The following is a 19,301-nucleotide window of genomic DNA, read 5'->3' on the forward strand; positions in this document are numbered from 1 at the left end:
CAGAGAGGTCTTGATGCTCCCCAGGCAGAACAAACTAAAACACTACCAATGCTTTGCTATTGCTTCCTCCAGTTCATTTTTTTTGCAAGAAGAACCATCAAATTGCTGATGGCACTTGTCTTTTTCCAGGCACTAGTCAAAGCCTCAGGGAGCCCATATGTCATTTGAGACCAGACTACAGTATATGAAACATTATTATTCTCTTTTATGAGCATGCCAAGATTTTAAGATACAGGGAAGTCAATTTTTTTTGGTCTGAAACTTTTGGAAGCATGTTTGGTGGGGGTGGGAGAGTGGACATCCTCAGGTAACCTCTCTCAGTCTTTGGAACTTAGTTGCAAATGGAAAGAGAATACCTCTTTATTCTGAAAGGGTTTTTTCATCTACTTGGGTTATTGACGGGGATTATTGTTTGTTTGTATTAAGCATTCTTATTGTGTTCTAGCTATTTTTTGTTTTAATTGCTCATCTTGAACATTTGAATGGGATTGTTGGCCATCTTGAGTGCTTTTTGCCCCACTTGAAGGCTGGATATAAATGTAATTAATAAATTAGTTGGCAACCATCTGATAGGTTTCCCCTTTGAATCTCTGCTTTCTTAACTGGAGATTTTGCCCCCATAGCAAGGAGTCCTGTCTTCCAGAAACTGATGATGATACAAAGATGTGTTGAGGAGGTTTTCTGGAGTCCTTGTAGCTAGAAAAGTATGTAAGCCTCATGTACCTGCTCTAAACCTCCCCTTTGCTGCAGGATCCCAACCAGCTGATCCGAGCCAGTGCCCTCCGGGTCCTCTCCAGCATCCGTGTGCCCATCATTGTGCCCATCATGATGCTAGCCATCAAGGAGGCAGCATCAGATATGTCCCCATATGTGCGCAAAACAGCAGCTCATGCCATCCCCAAGCTGTACAGGTAAAGTGGGAGCAAGGTCATGTCCTTTGTCTTTCAATACCAGATAAAACTTTACCAGCAAAAGAAAAAGCTTTAGTCTTAGACTAAAGATACAGTATCTGCACTGAGAGCCTGCAAAAGCTAGTACTTTGGCCAAAATGCTAGAATCCCTCAGCTAGCATGGCCATGATGGCTGATGGATTTTGGGAGATATAGTCCAAATAGTATATTTTCCCCTAAACTGCATCTAGTCCAGCATCCTGCAACCATAACCAAATCCCTATGAAAAGTCTACAGATAGGATGGGAGCCTCCTCATATTTTGGCTCCTCAGCATCTTGTATGCTGTGGCACTCAACTGTGGAGGTCTGCTGAGTGAGCAGAAGACTTTCTCTTGCATTATTTGCAGACAGTACAATGCACACCCCACAAAGTTTAAGTGCATTCTCATTTTTACTTTTAGCAAATATGTGAAGACATATCTCTTCAAACTGGCTTTTAAAATTATTTCAATTTTTATTGATAATTGTGCCATTTTAATGATTTTGGTGTCACATGGGTTTATTGACAATTAACACATCTTGAGTATCATTTTTTAGTACAAATGCAGAAGGAAAATGTAATAAACAAATAATGCTATCTCTAATCCTACATCAGGGATAGTAGCTTATGATCAGCTTATCTCCATAAATTTGCATGGTCCTTTTTGAATCCACCAGTTGGTGACAATTGCAGCAGCTTAAGATAGCAAATCCTATAGTTTAAGTGTATGGTTTGTGAAAATGTATGTTTATCCTTTTATTTTTCATGAATCTCCCACCAGTACTGCAACCTGAGTTGCAGTAATATGTGGGATGAAGACAACATTTGACTTTCTCTACACCACACACAATTTTAATTTAAAGTAGAGGTTTATGTTACAAGTGTAGACCTTCGGTTTCATTGCGAGAGCATTACTGTGTTTATACATGTGCTGAAAACAGATAGAGGGTTGGGCTGTGTCCTGAACATGCACCCAAATTTTTATTCTCATAAATATGTTCAAAGCTGATATTGTATTATAAACAGAGACTGATTTAAATACCCTGTTTGGCATTTACATTGTTTGGCCAATATAAATATATTCATTTCATTTTATTCCTGCATCCAGGGGGTCATCCATGGACATTCCTTCCCTCTAATATAACCTCCCAACAACCCTGTAAAATAGTTTAGGCTGAAAGTAGTGAATGGCCTGAAGTCACCTAGCAAGCATCATGATTAAGAAGGGATTTTTGACTCTGTTTCCCTGTTCTTATTCTGAAGCTGTAACCCCTGTACCACATATTATTTTAGGGAAGGTTGAAGATTCCTGACCTCCAAGAACAAGAACTGTGCTGATGGAAAGCATACCAGAGGGACAAATATTATTTTACTTTAGGGAAGACAAGACACCACTGAGAACAGATGTTTTTGGTGCCACAACTTGAATGATAGTGGCTCCCAGCAGCTCCCCAGCCAGGAGGTTCCCACTGATATGACATGAGAGGATAAGCTAATCACACTTGAGGCAGGGACAGCTTGTAAAAAATAATTTTATTTACGGTATTTATACCCCGCCCTTTAGCCCTAAAGACTCTCAGAGCGGCTTACAATTATTATTATTATTATTATTATTATTATTATTAATTAGATGGTTCCCTGCCCTAGGCTTACAATCTAAAATAAGCCAATGGTAGCTCTGACTTTCTTTGACTGAGACTTAGTGACAGGAGGCAGCTCCTCTCTTTTTGGTAAAGCATTTCTGATGCAGTCTTGGAAATGGAACTATTTTTTTTAATTGCCTCAGGTTATATTCTGAAATAGGGATTCCAGAAGAATTCCAGATCACATACCTTTATAGTCAGGGGTGGTGTGAATTGTAATTCAGACACATCTAAAAGTCCATACAGTACATCCCACATCCTAGGCCTGGAGGACATCACAGCTGATTGCCAGGCAAAAAGCCTGCTTGTCCCTCTTCAAGTGATTCATGAAACTGCTAATTCTACCCCAATACAATCAAGATGAACACCACCAACAGACTAAATTATATAATGGCATTATCCACATCATAATTTTGTCTTCCTTTGCAGCCTTGACTCAGACCAGAAGGATCAGTTAATAGAGGTAATTGAGAAGCTGCTATCAGATAAGACAACAGTGAGTACAGTATAATTTTTTCTCTCTGACAAGTTTTGGAATGATGAGCATGATATGTTAACCCCTCCCCCCAAAAAAAGAAACCTCAACCTCAAAAAGGACCTTATGATAACTTAAAATCTAAAGATATATCATGGCACAACTTTTTGATGTAATGAAATTTTGGTTTTATCAGGTGCATAATTCTAGCATGCAAAATCTCATGTCGTAGTAAATCTGTAAATCTTTAAAGTGTCACACAACCAAAACATTTTTGGTGAGTTTTGTTGCAATAACCTGAATCAGTGTGAATGTTCCAAACAGAATTGTAAAAGGATGTTACTGTTTGCCTATTACTGTATTTATTGTTCATTGAGATCAACTTGGCTGCTATGTTTCCTTGTTTCTCAGTTGTCCAGCAAAGAGCTGTTGGAACAGTGGCCCCTTGTAGGTCTAGGTGATCCCTGCTGGGACCTTAATTTGGAGGTGGGCAACCTCTGGACCTCCAAATGTTCCTGGACAGCTATACCCATCCTGTCTCATTGTTTGTGTTGTCTAGCAACATCTGGAGAGTCACATGTTGCCCATCCCTGCCTCTTTTAATGAACCTTCTCTTTGCCGCATCTGAACTTCTTGTCATTTTCTCTAGCTAGTGGCTGGCAGTGTAGTGATGGCCTTTGAGGAAGTCTGCCCAGAACGCATTGACCTCATCCATAAGAACTACCGAAAACTGTGCAACCTGCTGATTGATGTGGAGGAGTGGGGCCAGGTGGTGATCATCAACATGCTAACACGCTATGCCCGCACCCAATTCCTCAGCCCCAACCAAAATGTGAGTGAAAGGATGGGCAAGATAGAAGCTTGTAGAACAGGAGTGGGCAACCTTTAGTTCCATGGCCACATGCGGCTCTTGGCCTTTTGATACTCCAACAACCCCGCCCCCCAAGCGAGTGATTAATTCAGGACTCTATTTTTCTGTCTCAGTCTACTTGCAGAATACAAGGAGCAGATCCACCACTGACTTTAACCCTATCTGACAGATTATTGTTGTTGTTGTTGTTGTTGTTGCCTTCAAGACACCTTATTACAGGGTTTCTTGGCAATATTTGTGCCTTCATCTGAGACTGAGAGTGACATAACCAAGGTCACTCAGTGGGTTTCCATAACCAAGCGTGGATTCAAACTCTGCTCTCCCAGATCCTAGTTCAGCACCCAGCCCACTACACCATGCTGGCCCATGCTGGCACATTGCCCCAAGGGAATGCAGATCTCAACAAGAAGGAAGGTAACCCCTTTAGTATGTCCATCCATGTTAAGGAGCCAATCTTGCAAAGTCCATTTTAAGAAGAGTGAATATAATAGTATGTTGAAAGCATCTATAAATGAGCAGGATGGTGGCTCAGGGACCTAACCATTGCTTAGCTATAAACAGCTTTAGCACACCATTTTATTCATCAGTATACAAAGCCACTTTCCACGTTCTACTCTCAAGCATGCCTTGGGCTGGAGGAAGTTTCCCCTAAATCTGGCATAGGAATTGTCTGAGCCTCCAGGTGTTTTTGGGCTGCTACTTCCAGCATTCCTCCCTACTGGCTATTCTGGCAGGGACTAATGGGACATATGGTCCAAAAACACCTGGAGAACATCATGATTGCCACCCCTGCTCTAAACTGTAGATTGGGAGCCATGAAGTGGATCTGGGATCACTTTCAGGTGGACACCAATGCTGCAACCCAGCTAGTGCCTCCAGCAAGAGGGAGGGAGAAAACTAGTGGTGAGGTGAGGGAGGGATTACATGTTAAATATGGAAAGACAAATGAGAAAATATTAGAAGTAAGAGTGTACCAACAAAGAGGAGGAAGAAAACTAGATAACACAGAAAGGCCTGCACCAAAAACTTCTGGATCAAGAGAGAATACTTGAAATGGGGGAGCTGAGCCATGTGTTCCTCCAGAGGTACAGTAATGGCTTGATCTGTCTTGAAAAAAGCTGAATTCCTATGGAACTGCTTGCTACAAGGAAATTGCATGACAAAGAATTTAATCATTTCCAAAGAGGAATTCAAATATCAATATAACATTATATCAGTGCATTTCATCTGGCAGTTCCAAACTTTGCTTTCAGCTGCACCCATTTTTAGCTTGGATCCATTATTTTTTGATTGGTGGTAAGCCCTGGAAGTCAAATGTTTGAGAACCCTCTGAGCATCCATTATTAGGCACAGTATACCCACAGATTTCTTTTGCCCCTGAGTAGTGCAGTGTGGTACAGTGGTTTGAGTGTTAGACTACAACTCTGAAGTTATCTAATCCCTGCTTAGGTTTGGAAACCTATTGGGTCAACTTGGGCAAGTCCAGAGTTAAAAAAGAAGAAGCTGTACATGTCTGAAAGGTAATAGAGACTCTTCCAAGAACTGAGCAGTCTACATTATGTACCTCCCATTCCTCTTTTGTGCCTAACAGGAGTCTCTTCTGGAAGAGAGTGCAGAGAAAGCCTTTTATGGATCTGAAGAAGAAGACTCCAAGGATGACAAGGCAGAACCAGCATCCTTGGTGAAACGCACACCTTATGTCATGGACCCTGATCACCGCCTACTCTTACGCAACACCAAACCTCTGCTGCAGAGCCGTAACGCTGCAGTAAGCCTTTCCTTTCCCTCTTTTTTTTCGGGGGTGGGATGGGGCAGATTCTTGCTTTCAAACTTATATACATCCCCTTGTCCTTCTAGGGCATATCTGCACAGAACAGTAATAGCAGTGACTGGCTTCTGCTCTGTCCCATGGAATTGTGGGGTATATAGTTCTTGAACTTTAACGCTTAATTAGAGCTCTCTAGCAGAGAATTCTAGAGTGGAGAAATCATCTTGCCCCTTTTTCGTGTCTTGGGAAACCCAGACCTGAGAAATAATACTATTGGGCAACCCAGATATGAAAAATACTCTTGATTTGCCTGTTAACTCCCAGAATTTCCCAACAAATGACTGTACTAGCTAGGGGATTATGAGAGCTACAGTCCAAAAAAGTAATGTTTTCAAACTCTATCCCTGAAGAACGCAAAGTCATAGAGTTGCTTCTTGTTTTAGGCATCTTCTGGATGGATATGAATGGTTTAAACCCCCATTCCAGATTCCTGGGTACCTTCAGCTTCCCAGCATGTCTGGTCTGTTCTTCCCATGATACCTGATCATATTAACATGGTTGATGCAGCAAACAGGATAAATGTCCTCCTTTTCTATAAACCTGTTCTCTTTTTATTTGCATGTTGTGATGTCAGTCCTTCCATTTCCCCCTTCTCTTTGCAGGTTGTGATGTCAGTTGCTCAGCTTTATTTCCATCTTGCCCCAAAAGCTGAAGTTGGAGTCATTGCTAAGGCGCTAGTGCGACTCCTCAGAAGCCACAGGTCTGCAAATATCTCTCCCAATACTAAAATCTCTTTTCTTTTCCTGATATTAACTAATTTATTAGCAAAGAAACAAAGCTGGGCAGTTTTCTTAGCATATACGATATGGGCTAAACTCTTGGCTATGTTCTATTGTAGCTGTGTGTGTGTGTGTTTTAATTAACACTGGTGTCTTTTTGAAAAAGATGTGTAAACTACCACAAAATGCTGAAGTGTGGAGTGTTGCTGTTCAGGGTTCCAGGAGGTTATGACCTTTTCCATGATACTCCATTTCTGGCCCTATTAAATTGTAAATACCCTGCACAAGACTGAGCTGTGTTTTGCAAGCAGGAAGCTGTGCTTTTGAGCATCTGTCACAACCCATTTTAAAGGCTGTTATCATTGCTAGGTATACTGGCTAAGTATGCTTTGCTTGTTGACAGTTCTTTCTTTCTTTTTCCTATGCCAGTGAGGTGCAGTATGTTGTGCTCCAGAATGTGGCCACCATGTCTATTAAGCGTAGGGTGAGTGTCTGTCTATCTCTCCTTTTTTTCAAATGGGAAGGAGTCACATGAGCACAAATGATGTGAATTCCAGGTCTCTGGAGATCTGCTGTGCTACAGCTATGAATCACTTCTGGTCAGCCTGTGCTTCCTTTGTACCAATGCTATAGCCCCCTGTATGTCTGGAGCTATCCTGGGGAAGCTGATCCTGTTGTTTCTGTCTGTGCAGGGCATGTTTGAACCGTACCTGAAAAGCTTCTACATCAGATCAACTGACCCCACGCAGATCAAGATCCTCAAGGTATGTCAGATACTCAAACAGCCTGGGACATGGCTTTCAGGCCACACTGATGCTATAGGAGTGCCAGTTCAACATGGTACTCTCTTCAAATTGTACCAAATGGGAGAAAGTCTTTGCTTTCTTACCTATTAGCATCTACCAGAGCCAGCCCTACCACTGGGCAAAGTGAATCAGTCACCTTAGTCAACAGATACTAGGAGTGATGGTGGCAGTCCCCAGTTATTCCTCCTAAACTCCTTGACCATTCTTTTAGGAAGGACATCCTAAATCTGCTCTGTTCAGGTGTCAGTTACCAATATTGATGTAACATTCAGTCCAGTTAGCTGTAGAAGAGAGAGAGGCATGGTTTTGTGCTTTGCTTCAGGCAGCAAATGATCTGGGGCTGACCCCAGCAACTCCTGTTGTAGGCATGAAGTTAGAGTTCATGCTGCCTGTTAACAGTTACTTCTTTTTCTCCCTTCCTTCCTACCAGCTGGAAGTTCTGACCAACCTTGCAAATGAAACCAACATTTCTACCATCCTGCGTGAGTTCCAGGTATGGCACAGCCAATGGGGAGAATACTGGTCTTAGCACAGGAGTGAGGGGGTTTGCAATATGCCAATGCTAAGACTGTGTCTTTGGTTGCCTTTGGTTAGTAACTGTAGGTTACTAACACATACAGTCCAGCAATATACTCCTAAGTAACCTGCAAAACAGTTTTTAAAGAGAAGGTTTTCAGTCAAGATAGAACATTTGAAATGATTTAAAGTTGTTTGCCAACTTTGTCCAGCAAATTAGGCACTGATTTAGCTAATCAGGCGGCTTCAGACAATGAAGGCTGCATTTGGTATGGCGTGGCTAAGTAACTTCTTTAGCACAGAAGGGTTGAGAATGAAGCTAACGGACAGACTTGAGAGGTGACTGCAAGCGATTTATGTCTTTATATACAAGAGAAGCAGATCATTTTCATAATATGAATAACCTCTATGTAAAATTTGATAACAGAGACATGCCATTTGAAAGGAGAAAATGTTATAGTTCCCCAAGCAGTTTCTGAAGTTTGTGATTTCAGTATTTATTTTGAAACCATTAAGGATGGCTCTCAATTTCCCTGTCTGAAAACGGGTATGGATCTCCCTCCTCCTCCTCCTCCTCCTCCCTCTCTCTCTCTCTCTCTCTCTCTCAGTGTATGTTTGTGAGAGAGGGTGCATCCAAACAGAGTGAGAAGTCACAGATTTTGTTCCTGTTCTTTCCGGTTTTAAGGTTGTTTGTTGTGTGCCTTCAACTTGTTTTCGACTTAGGGTGACCCTATCATAAGGTTTTCTTAGCAAGATAAGGGGGGGGGGTTGCCATTGCCATTCTCTGAGGCTGAGAGAGTGTGACTTGTCCATGATGGGTTTCCATGACTGAGCTGGGATTTGAACCCTGCTCTCCCCCAGTGTCCTAGTCCACTGGTCAAACCACTTGTACCAGGCTAGCTTTTCAGCTATTTTAACTATTTTAAAATAACTTAACTATTAAATAACTATTTTAAAAATGTTTTTTTTTTTAAATAACGATTTTAACAGTTATTTTAACTGAGTTAAAATAAACCAACTTGGGAAGCTGGAATAAAATGTATCTGATAAAATAGGGAACTGACAGAAAATATTTTAGGATAAGCAGAATATGTATAGATCTACAAAATAAAGTTGAAAAGAAAAGGAACAAAATCTGGAACTTTCTGGTCTTTTTAATCAGTCTGGGTGTGCCGAGAGAGCCATATACATGGCACTTTACAATTGGATATTGTAGGGGCTGAGCTAGGAATCTTTGTGGCACTAAGTTGTGGTTGTTTCTCTATGGTTCTGGGAAGAGTGGTGATACTTGTGGGTATCAGTTTGAAATCCTAAGTGGCACAAATATAACTCCATACCCCCCTGATTGTGGGCATGACAGGAGAACTACTTGCGGCTTCTTTTCCCACAGACCTACATCCGGAGCATGGATAAAGACTTTGTGGCAGCCACCATTCAGGCCATTGGTCGTTGTGCCACCAATATTGGCAAAGTGCGCGACACGTGCCTCAACGGCCTTGTCCAGCTGCTATCCAACAGAGATGGTGAGAGCCTGGATCTGGGGTACATCAGTGCAGCCCAGCTAGGAAATGAGGGAGTATGAGGAAGAGGTGAGGTAGAGGAGTTAATTTGGACTGGATAAGAATATGTAAATTATGGAGAAGAGAAATAGTGTAAATGTTTATTGTGCAGTGGTTCATTTTGACTGCGCTGCAAGCAGGTCTTCTGTAAAGTTAATGGCTCTTCATTGCCCATTCAAGATCAAGCTGTCCCTGAATACTTCCCATGTCAAGAACCCAATATATTATTGCAGGGGAAATTAATTCTTTCCCAAACTCCTGTGGGTTTTGCAGCTAAGCTCAAAGGGAACAGGGAAATGTGAGAGATGGTGGAAGATGTTGTCAACTAGCTAATCAAAAAGTGCTGGCATGTCAACCTTGCAAGCCTTGATTGCACAAGAATTATAGGAAATCAGAGTACTGAGTGTTACTGCAGATATCACTATGCTTTTTCCTTTTGTCACTCTTATTTAGAGCTTGTTGTGGCTGAATCTGTGGTTGTCATTAAAAAACTCCTCCAGATGCAACCATCTCAACATAGTGAGATCATCAAACATATGGCAAAGCTAACCGACAACATCCAGGTGGGAGCATTAACTGGGAAGGAGTTGGTGACTGCCCTCTTTCTATGTCAGTGGGGCCCATAAAGAAAGAAAGGGTGAGGATGGAAGGTCTTGGGAGTCTTGGAGATACAGAGCCCCCTTGTGTTGCAGGTACCAATGGCCCGAGCTAGTATCTTATGGCTGATTGGTGAGTACTGTGAACATGTTCCCAAGATTGCCCCAGATGTGCTGCGTAAGATGGCCAAGTCCTTCACTAGTGAGGAAGACATTGTGAAACTGCAAGTCATCAACTTGGCTGCCAAGCTTTATCTGACAAACTCCAAGCAGGTAAGGTCCTTCATGTTCTCTGCAATTTTTGGGGTGCAATTTCTGATGGAGTTCCTATGTGTGATGCCAGTGATACCTGTTCAAGATCCCTTGCTGTATTGTAATTATTCTTTAGTCCTCAAGTGTTCAATGGAAAATACAGTGGGCCCTTAGTATCTGCTGGGATTTGGTTCAAGGACCCCTCCCACCATGGATACCAAAATTAATGGATCATCAAGTCCCATTAAATAGAATGGCATAGTAAAATGGTGTCCCTTATATAAATAGGCAAAATCAAGGTTTGCTTTTTGGAATATATATATTCTTAAATATATTTTCAAATATAGATGGTTCAATCCATGAATAAACAATCTATGGATACAGATACAGGCTGTAGATGTATGGATTTCTCTGCTATTACCCATTTTTAATATCTATATTGTGGCCTAGCTCCTGTGCCCACTCTACCATGCATTCTTTTATTTCTTCTTTTTCTAGGCTTCTTTTTAGTAATATAATATGGAACCTTATGCCCTCCTGATGTTATGGCCTACAATGTACACAGTCTCTTAGCATTGGCTATGCTGAGAATTGTAGCCAAAAAACCTAGAAGAGCTATTTGTTTTTCCCCTTGGCATAAGAGATAATTAGTATTGGATAATGTTGAACCCAACCCGTAACCAAGTAACTTAAAAAAAAAACGGCTACCCGGTATTGTCTTCCATTTCCACAGAGCAAACTGTTGACTCAGTATGTGCTGAATCTAGCCAAGTATGACCAAAACTATGACATCCGGGATCGTGCCCGCTTTATCCGCCAGCTCATTGTGCCCACTGAAAAGAGTGGTGCCCTCAGCAAGTATGCCAAGAAGCTTTTCCTGGCACAGAAACCAGCCCCCATCTTGGAGTCATCTTTCAAAGGTAGGTAGGGTACCTTATCTAAACAGAGCTGCCGTAAGCAATTTGAGGATAGCTGAGATATAACCGTAATTGTGATTATGCTTTTGTGTTGTATCCTTGCTGTCTCTGTACCAGATAGCCACTGATCCCTGATTGTTCCTTCCAGACCGTGACCATTTTCAACTGGGCTCTTTGTCACACCTCCTCAATGCCAAGGCTGTCGGTTATCAGGAGCTCCCCGACTGGCCCAGTGAAGCTCCAGACCCATCTGTGCGCAATGTGGAGGTATTAGTCAATCTTCCATCTACAGCTGGTGGGTGTCCCAAAAGCTAGTGTTGCTCCACGACATATGAAGATATGGCCCTGTGTGTCATGCATAGAGCTCAGAGAGTTAATTTTTAAAATCACAAGTATTTATTATAGCGTTTGGCAAGTATGTAGTGGCTCAGCAGTTAAGATGCTGACTCTGATAACAGCAAGGTCAGCAGGTCAGCAGTTTGAGGCTCAAGCATCACGCAACACAGTGAATTCCTGTCACTAATCCCAGTTTCTACCAACCTAGCGGTTTGAAAGCATGGAAATACAAGTAGATAAATAGGTACCACTTTAGTGAGAAGGTAACAGCATTCTGTCCAATCATGCTGACCACATGATCACAGAGTCAACTCTGACAATGCTGGCTCTTCAGTTTAGTAATGGAGACGAGCACCTCTCCCTGCAGTCAGACACGACTTGACAAACATGTCGAAGGGGAAACCTTTACCGTTGGCAGGTAACTGGCTGCTTTTCCTTGTTAAAATGTTTCAAAAGCAACTTGTTATCCATTGCCTTTTGTTAGCTGGGCCAAAAAAACCATATATATTTGACTATTAAGTCATCCTCATGTATAAGTTGAGGGCAAGTTTTGGGCCCCAAATTATTAAGTTTGACATGACCTGTGGATAGGTTGAGTACAGAACTTGGAGACTCCTTCAGTGTGTCTGTGCAAGCGTTAAGAGGGAAGCAGCAGTCAATACGAGGCTTCAGTGTTTCAGCCTTCACTCCCAAGACAGTGAAGCACGCAGGAAGGAAAGGGACTGTTAAACAGCAATCAGTCATCAAGAACTCTATCTCCTTGGCTCAGGACAGAAAGAAACTGCATGGGGAAATCTGAAAGAGCTGCTATCACATTACCATACTGATCTGTAAATAAATCATCCTGAGCGCTGTTGCTTTCTTTAAAATACTTTATAGGGATATCCAGTGGGCTGTTTTTGTGTTCTGATGAAACTCCTACACACTTCCCTTTGTTTCCCTCCTAGGAAGAGTCATTTGTACCTGTGGAAAGCCATATTGGGCTACTAGGCAAACCAATAGAGGTCACGTTTGTGGGTGCAGTGGTGCTTTTCCTCTGCTGTCCTCATTGCACTTCAGTCCCCGTCCCCGTTGTCCCCTTTCCTCTGTGTGCCACCCTGTTTTCTTCCTGCACTGTGTGGCTCTGACTAATTTTGGTGCTGATTTGTGTTCTGGTTAAGGCTGCAACATTTCACTGACTGATTGGTTAGCTGTGCTGGTTAAAAAATACTTTTGATTAACTAAAAGATTGGCCTGATTTATTCAGAAAAAAGGTCTTTATTATATATATATATATATATATATATATATACACACACACACACACACACACACACACATATTATTAATACACAAGTTACACATTGCAAGTGTTATCATAGAATGACTGTTTCCATTCTCTCTCTTCCTCTGACTTCTGGGAATACCGCTTCTAAGATGGCAGTGTTTGCTACAACACATGTGCACATCATCTAAAAGCAAAGTTGTGTTTCTGCTGTGGTACATGTTCTTAGACAACCCATACCTGGGACCCCAGAAATTTATCACCAATCAAATTCAATATATAGTTTTGATCTGATGTAGCAAAACGTCCCATTGTAATACAAGTTGAATAGCTCCTGTTGTGGAGCTTATCAAAAAGCATAAAACATTTAAAACAAGAGGCACAGAATACAGAGGACAAAAAATGTCCCAACATTTAGTGTACAGTTAAAATGGTTAACTGTTAAAAGGACAAAAGGAAAAAGAATATTAGTAAACATATACAATAAAATCATAAAATCTAATTAATGGGATGTCATATTGAGGAGGGAGCAAGCTTGTTTTCTGCTGCTCCAGAGACTAGGACTTGGAGAAGGGGATTCAAGCTACTGGAAAAGAGATTCCTCCTAAACATTATAAAGAATTTCCTGATAGTAAGAGCTGTGTGACAGTAGAACACACACTGCCACAGACAATAGTGGGGTCTCCTTTGGAGGTTTTTAAACAGAGGCTGGATGACTGTCTGTCAGTGGTGGCTTGACTGTGAATTCCTGCATGGCAGGGAGTTGGAATGGATGGCCTTTGGGATCTCTTCCAACTCTATGATTCTTTGATTCTATTATGCAATTTGACTCACCCTTCTGAAGGCTGCTCAATTTAGGTCCTACATAAATACTACTTTCTGTGTTAGAACACACTACATGCCATCTTTAAGTCTAATGCACAATGAAATACATGCCCATCTACGCCACTGCCTCCCATGTGCATATGATGTAACCTGCCACCAGTTGCTCCAAACTAAACAATTCACAGGTTACTGTGTGCCATTCTGGATTGATTTAATTATTTTTATCCCATACAGAAGGGATAGTTGTGTTAAAAATCTCTTAAGTGTGAAACAGATCTCAGTTTGCCTTACTGTGGCTATTCTCTCTGTGATCCTGTCTTCTTTACATAGAGGGTGTTCTATACACTTGCTCATTCATTTTTCACTGTGACTCTTGCTTTGCTCTGGCCAGGTCCCAGAATGGACCAAGTGCACCAGCCGTGAGAAGAGGAAGGAGAAAGTGGAGAAACCATTCTATTCTGATTCAGAGGGAGAGTCTGGGGCAACAGAATCTGCTGATAGTGGTGAGAGTTGGGGGTATACCTGCTTTGTATACAGAAGATTCTTGGTTCAGTCCCTGGCATTTCTAATTAAAAGGATTGAGTAGAAAGTGACAGGAAAGAATCTAAAGTGGTGCTGTCAGTAAGGGCATACAATACTAGGACAGCTGGACAAATAGGCTGACCTGGTCTAAGGAATCTTTTTATGTCCCAAGGTTATAATAGTAAAGTATCAGGCATGTACAAGCACTGGAGGAGGATGCTTCCCCAACCAGTGCAGGCTTCCCCTGAACATGTGTGTTGACTGCCTGTGGGATTGGATGATGTAGTTCAGACCGGTGGCTCTAGCAAACAAGAAGTCTGGAATCCTGACAAACCCTGGACATGGGCAGCATTTTCTATATAAAGCTCTCTTCTAAAGATCTAAGATCATACCCTGGCAGCTCAAAACCCAGAATGGCAAGTAGTTCTACCATTAAGTAAAACAGGCTGCAGTATCTACTGCAAAGATGAGCAACATAGGGTCCTCCAGATATTGCTGGATCCCCCCCCCCCCCAGTTAAAATAGGCGAAGGTTGATGGGAGCTACAGTTTAACAATATATGGAGGTTACCTGTTGCTAAGATCAGTTCTAATAGGATGCAAATATATTTCAAGCAATAGCATGAGAACCATTTCTGGAGTCTCCCTACCTCACCTCACCCTACCCAAAGTATTCAATTCAGGATATACTCTTTTTGGTTTCAGGCTTCAGTTCAAAGCAATTCTTTATAAGAAAAACTTTTAATTTGTATTTTTAAATTCTATGATGTATCTTCTATTTTGACTTATTAATGTGTCTGTCATTGCTCCATATGCTTTCTTTTTGCCTTTCTTTCTTTTGCAGTGTATAACCTGCCATGTGAACATATCACTGATATTCAAAGGCAATGTAAATAAATAAGATGGAATACATTGAGAGGGAAGGAGGCACTGGCACAGCCTAGTGTGTGAATGTATGTGCTGTAAATGTGAGCTGCCTTCTCTGTTCCTTTTCCCAGAGCCCGAGACAATGAGTGGGTCAGAAAGTGAGAGTGGGAGTGAAAGCGGCTCTGGTTCTGGCAGTGAAGAAGAGGATGAGGACGATGAGGACGAGGAAGAGAGTGAAGACCAGTCAGAAGAGAAGGAGGAGAAGAAAAAGAAGAGAAAGGAGACTCCAAGGAAAGGCTCACTGGATAGTGCTGGGAGGTACATTAATGTCATAGCTAGGTATGATACTAGATTTTAAAAAGGGACAATTGTACTTAGCACCCGTCAAAGTGCAAGGAATTGTGGATAGGTTTGTGTGCATAACCGAAATCCTGCAATGAAGTGTTGCAATGAGGAATGCTTTTGCACAGTGAATTTTCCCAGTCTTGCTATCTCTTCCCTATTGGGTGCGCAGTCCACAAATGAATTGCTAGAGTTTTTAGCGGGGGGGGGGGGGGGAATATTACTGCAGTATGCAAATTGTAAAAAAATGTTACTCCCAGCCCCTAAAAAATGTGAGACACCAAAGAAGTGACCGTATTGATCCATTTCTTTCTTTCTAATACCAGTGAGGCAGAGCAAGAAAAAGGCAAGAAAAAGCAGCCACTTCGGGAAGGGAAAAGGGGCTCAGAATCCTCATCTGAGGAGGGCAGCCTCACAGAGAGCAGCTCATCAGAGTCTGAATCTGGGTCCGAAGCAGAGGAATCACCTGCAGAGAAGGAGGCAAAGAAGAAAATGGTGAGTGGCTGGAAATGGGGTAAGAGTGTGATGGAGGACATTTAAAATTATAAACTCTGGCTTCTCTTCTCTGGCTATTAATTTTTTTAAAAAAAATACGTGCTTGTTGCTGCGTCCTGATGTAAGGATTCTGTGACTCAGAAATTATTGACATTGTCTGTACAGTCCTTTTTTTAATGGTTCACATTATTCTGTGTATATTCAACCATGTTTGCAAATGAGCAACTGTTTTTGTGTGCTTGTAATTGAAGAACCTCTGGAGAAACACAGGTACCCCACTCCTGTGTGTTACTTGTAGAGTAGTACACAGAGAAGGTCTTATATTTAATTTCTATTACCTCCAGTTTGCTTCTTTGTGTTCTGAGCTGGGACTGGAGCCACTCCAGGTCTCCCCCAAGAGATTCATATTGTGTCAAGACTGACATGAGCCATTGATATGAAGCAGTGATTACCAAACTCTGGCTTTCCAGGTGTTTTGGACTTGGACATCCAGAATCCCAGACCATTGGCCAAGATGACTGAGGCTCCTGATAGTCAAAGTTCAAAACACTTGGAGTTTGGAATCATTTGTATGAAAGGAGCCTTTACTTGATATTAATAGAGGCAGCAGGTATTTTACAGCAGTGAAGAACTTGCATGTCCTTCCAGCCAAGAGGAAAACAGAATCTTTTCACTGTTGCCCTGGACCAACCCACTTTCTTTAGGCTGGCACATGTGTTCCTCCTAGAGTAAGACCTTGGTTGCAAGTGAAAAGCTTACAAAGCAAGGGTCTAAGTAAGGGTATAATTTCTGTGCAGAAGCAAAGCTTTCCTCCCCCTTCTAGAAATATTGAGAACTTCCCACACACTTCTCACAGCTAGGATGGGACCATGTGCGCTCTGAGATTCCCATAGGAAAGGATGTTCTTTATCTCCCAGAATGTTTTGCCAGGATGAACCAGTCATGCCTATCTAGGTGGGAAATAACCCCTCCATGCCAACTTGGAGCTGTATAATACATTCCATGAACAAGGGAGGTACCCAAGAGCTGGGAACAGTTTAATTACTCTTTGTTATATTTATATACCACTTTCCTCAACAACATTCATACGGTTTTCTCCTCTGTGCCCACCATTTTATTCTTTCAAGTGAACTGTAAGGTTTACCAAGCTAGGAGATTGCGACTTGCCCAAAGACACTTCCATGATTCAGGGGGATTTGAATGGAGGGTTTCCCCAATTATAGTCTGCCTTGTCTCTGTGGCTAATCATATCATAGTGGCATTAGAGGGATTAGTATTCAGAAGATGGGGGGGAAACCCTGTCTGAAAGCCTGGAGAACAAATAATAGTACATAATACTGGGATGGATGAACAACTACTGAGTTGATATCAAGCTCCTTCCTATATTCCTATACTGATATCACATATAGGAACACTTGAATCGAAAAGAACCACTGTTTGGCTGCATGCTGAGCAGAGCTGTTTGTCCTCTGCCCTATCCGGTCTTGTAATGATAACATGGAAGGGATGAATTGGCCACATATGTAGCCCTGGGCTTCCAGGAAAAAGGGAAGAGACTGTAGCCCTTAACAGAAAAAAGACTGTTTGCCTTTGGGCAGAAGACTTTTCTTTTATAATTTTTTTTTTTAAAAAATCTTGTTTTGTTTTTTTCCAGCCTCCCAGCAGCAAGCCAGCTACAAAAATACCCAAGAAAGGACCAAAGGAAATCTCCCTGCTGGATCTGGATGACTGTAAGTGTCCTGACCCTCATGAATCTCCTTTTCCGTTTCTTTCTTTGGCCTTTTCCAAAGTCCTCCTTAGACTGGCTTCCCTTTTAGCCAGTACTATGGCTGATGAACTGGGACCTATATTTTGCTTTTTGTGCTGCTCACGAGTTCTAGATTGCAGCAGAGGTTTGGGATTCTGGCTGGAAGAGGGCTGCTGCCAGAGAGCTAATGCCTGGCAATTCTGAAAACTGTACTTGTTCTATCTGTTCTTTTCTGAAGCTATGGCAACCGGCAGTGAATATGGTTGCACATGATTGGGGCCTCATTCTACCTCTTCAAGGGTACATTCTATGATCCACGTAGTGGCAAACAGGACAATACACAGAACTTGGGAAATTTTATTTTTAGACTACAGCTTCCTGAATCCTCTTATAAGCATGACCACATTTCATGCTGGCTGAGGATCTGTGGATAGTACTCCCTAAAAGTAACTTTTTCTGATGATATATCAAATGAGTATCATTTAATATGCTTGTTTTTCTTTGTTCAGTAGCAATTATGAAGGATAGAGGGGGGCAAGCATAGTTAAGACCATAATGCATGTTCAAAGAAACGATCTCATTCCTACAGTCCCCCAAAGATGTTACTTTGGTCTGGAGGTAGGAAGGTGGTATTGACATCAGTAATGGCAACTGCCCCCCATGACCAAATTGCCAAATGAATGGATAGGGGAATCCACATGTGATCAAGCCCACATAGCATGGTAGGAAAATGTCAAACCCACATGTTCTGATCTACATGAGGGTAAAGCTTCAGCTGTTTAAACAAACAAACAAAAAATACAGGGATGTTAAATGCATGCAGGTGCTTAATACCACCTGGTCTGCTCCTGAAATAGGGAAGAATGGCCACTTTCCATGGAACTTATCTAATGTATGTCTGTCAGTTGCAGCTCTGGGTCGGGGTTCTTTGGAGCATAGGCCACATTGACAAATCTTTCCACTCACTGTAGATCAGTGTAGCTTGGACCCAGGATATTTGAAGGACTGTTTTTTGACAGTGTTCTGCCAGGCTCTTATAATTTTGGGAGCAAACTGTCTCCCTGTCCTATTCTACCACAGGCATTTGATAAGATAGACCCAGAACTCCAAGGGAAGCTAGGCTGGTCCCCTTCCTGCTATCCTTCCACTAGAAAGAAAAGCTATTCTTATCCAAGTGGCCTTTTAACAATTATTTATTATTTATTTATTTACTTACTTAGTTACTTACTTACTTTATTTATTTCTGTGCCACCTTTCTCCCAGACCAGGACCCAAGGTGGCTTCCATAACACATTAAAACACTACAAAACTGATATAAAACATACAAAAATTAAACATACAAAACATACATATTTATTAACAATTAACTGTCTACTGAAAAATGGGCTTTTAGTAGACTGACTCTGTACACTTTTATTGATTGTTTTTAAACTGCTGTTTAGTTCAGTCATTTTAATATTATAGTATGTTTAATTGCATTCTGGCATTATAACTGTTTATCTGGTTTTCTTTGTACTTTTCTTTAAACTTCCTCTGAGCTTCTAGAAGCCACAGGTCCAAGGGAATGGCTGACTAACTGGCTAAACTGAGTAACGAATGAATTTATGTTTAATAGGTAAATCATTCAACTGCTTTTGGTACAGAGAGAGTGCAAGAGTACCAAGACTTCACAGAAGCCTATAATTTACTTCTTGCTCATTGGCAGTCATTCTCTGTGGATCTTTTCTATGTCCTGGCTTACAGTTTGGGAATTCCCAGTCTACAGTTTCTCCTAGATCATATGCGCAGAGC

General features: G+C 41.7%; 1 protein-coding gene across 4 annotated transcripts in view; it reads left to right on the plus strand.

Annotated features, from left to right (window-relative positions):
• Positions 1-19,301, plus strand: part of AP3B2 (adaptor related protein complex 3 subunit beta 2) — a 52,991-nt gene that overhangs the window by 21,113 nt on the left and 12,577 nt on the right. For 2 of the 4 annotated variants that reach the window (XM_042476654.1, XM_042476652.1), the window contains exons 5-22: positions 751-911; positions 3,004-3,070; positions 3,699-3,881; positions 5,512-5,688; positions 6,351-6,448; positions 6,897-6,951; positions 7,160-7,231; positions 7,704-7,766; positions 9,180-9,312; positions 9,802-9,911; positions 10,041-10,217; positions 10,930-11,116; positions 11,262-11,380; positions 12,397-12,453; positions 13,930-14,041; positions 15,058-15,244; positions 15,595-15,763; positions 17,418-17,493. In XM_042476654.1, coding sequence (XP_042332588.1) covers positions 751-911; positions 3,004-3,070; positions 3,699-3,881; positions 5,512-5,688; positions 6,351-6,448; positions 6,897-6,951; positions 7,160-7,231; positions 7,704-7,766; positions 9,180-9,312; positions 9,802-9,911; positions 10,041-10,217; positions 10,930-11,116; positions 11,262-11,380; positions 12,397-12,453; positions 13,930-14,041; positions 15,058-15,244; positions 15,595-15,763; positions 17,418-17,493 — 2,203 coding nt within the window. The remainder of the gene's footprint in view (positions 1-750; positions 912-3,003; positions 3,071-3,698; positions 3,882-5,511; positions 5,689-6,350; positions 6,449-6,896; positions 6,952-7,159; positions 7,232-7,703; positions 7,767-9,179; positions 9,313-9,801; positions 9,912-10,040; positions 10,218-10,929; positions 11,117-11,261; positions 11,381-12,396; positions 12,454-13,929; positions 14,042-15,057; positions 15,245-15,594; positions 15,764-17,417; positions 17,494-19,301) is intronic. The other 2 variants (XM_042476655.1, XM_042476653.1) reach the window with 1 other exon arrangement.

This window comes from Sceloporus undulatus, chromosome 6 (assembly GCF_019175285.1).
Source record: "Sceloporus undulatus isolate JIND9_A2432 ecotype Alabama chromosome 6, SceUnd_v1.1, whole genome shotgun sequence".
NCBI lineage: Eukaryota > Metazoa > Chordata > Lepidosauria > Squamata > Phrynosomatidae > Sceloporus > Sceloporus undulatus.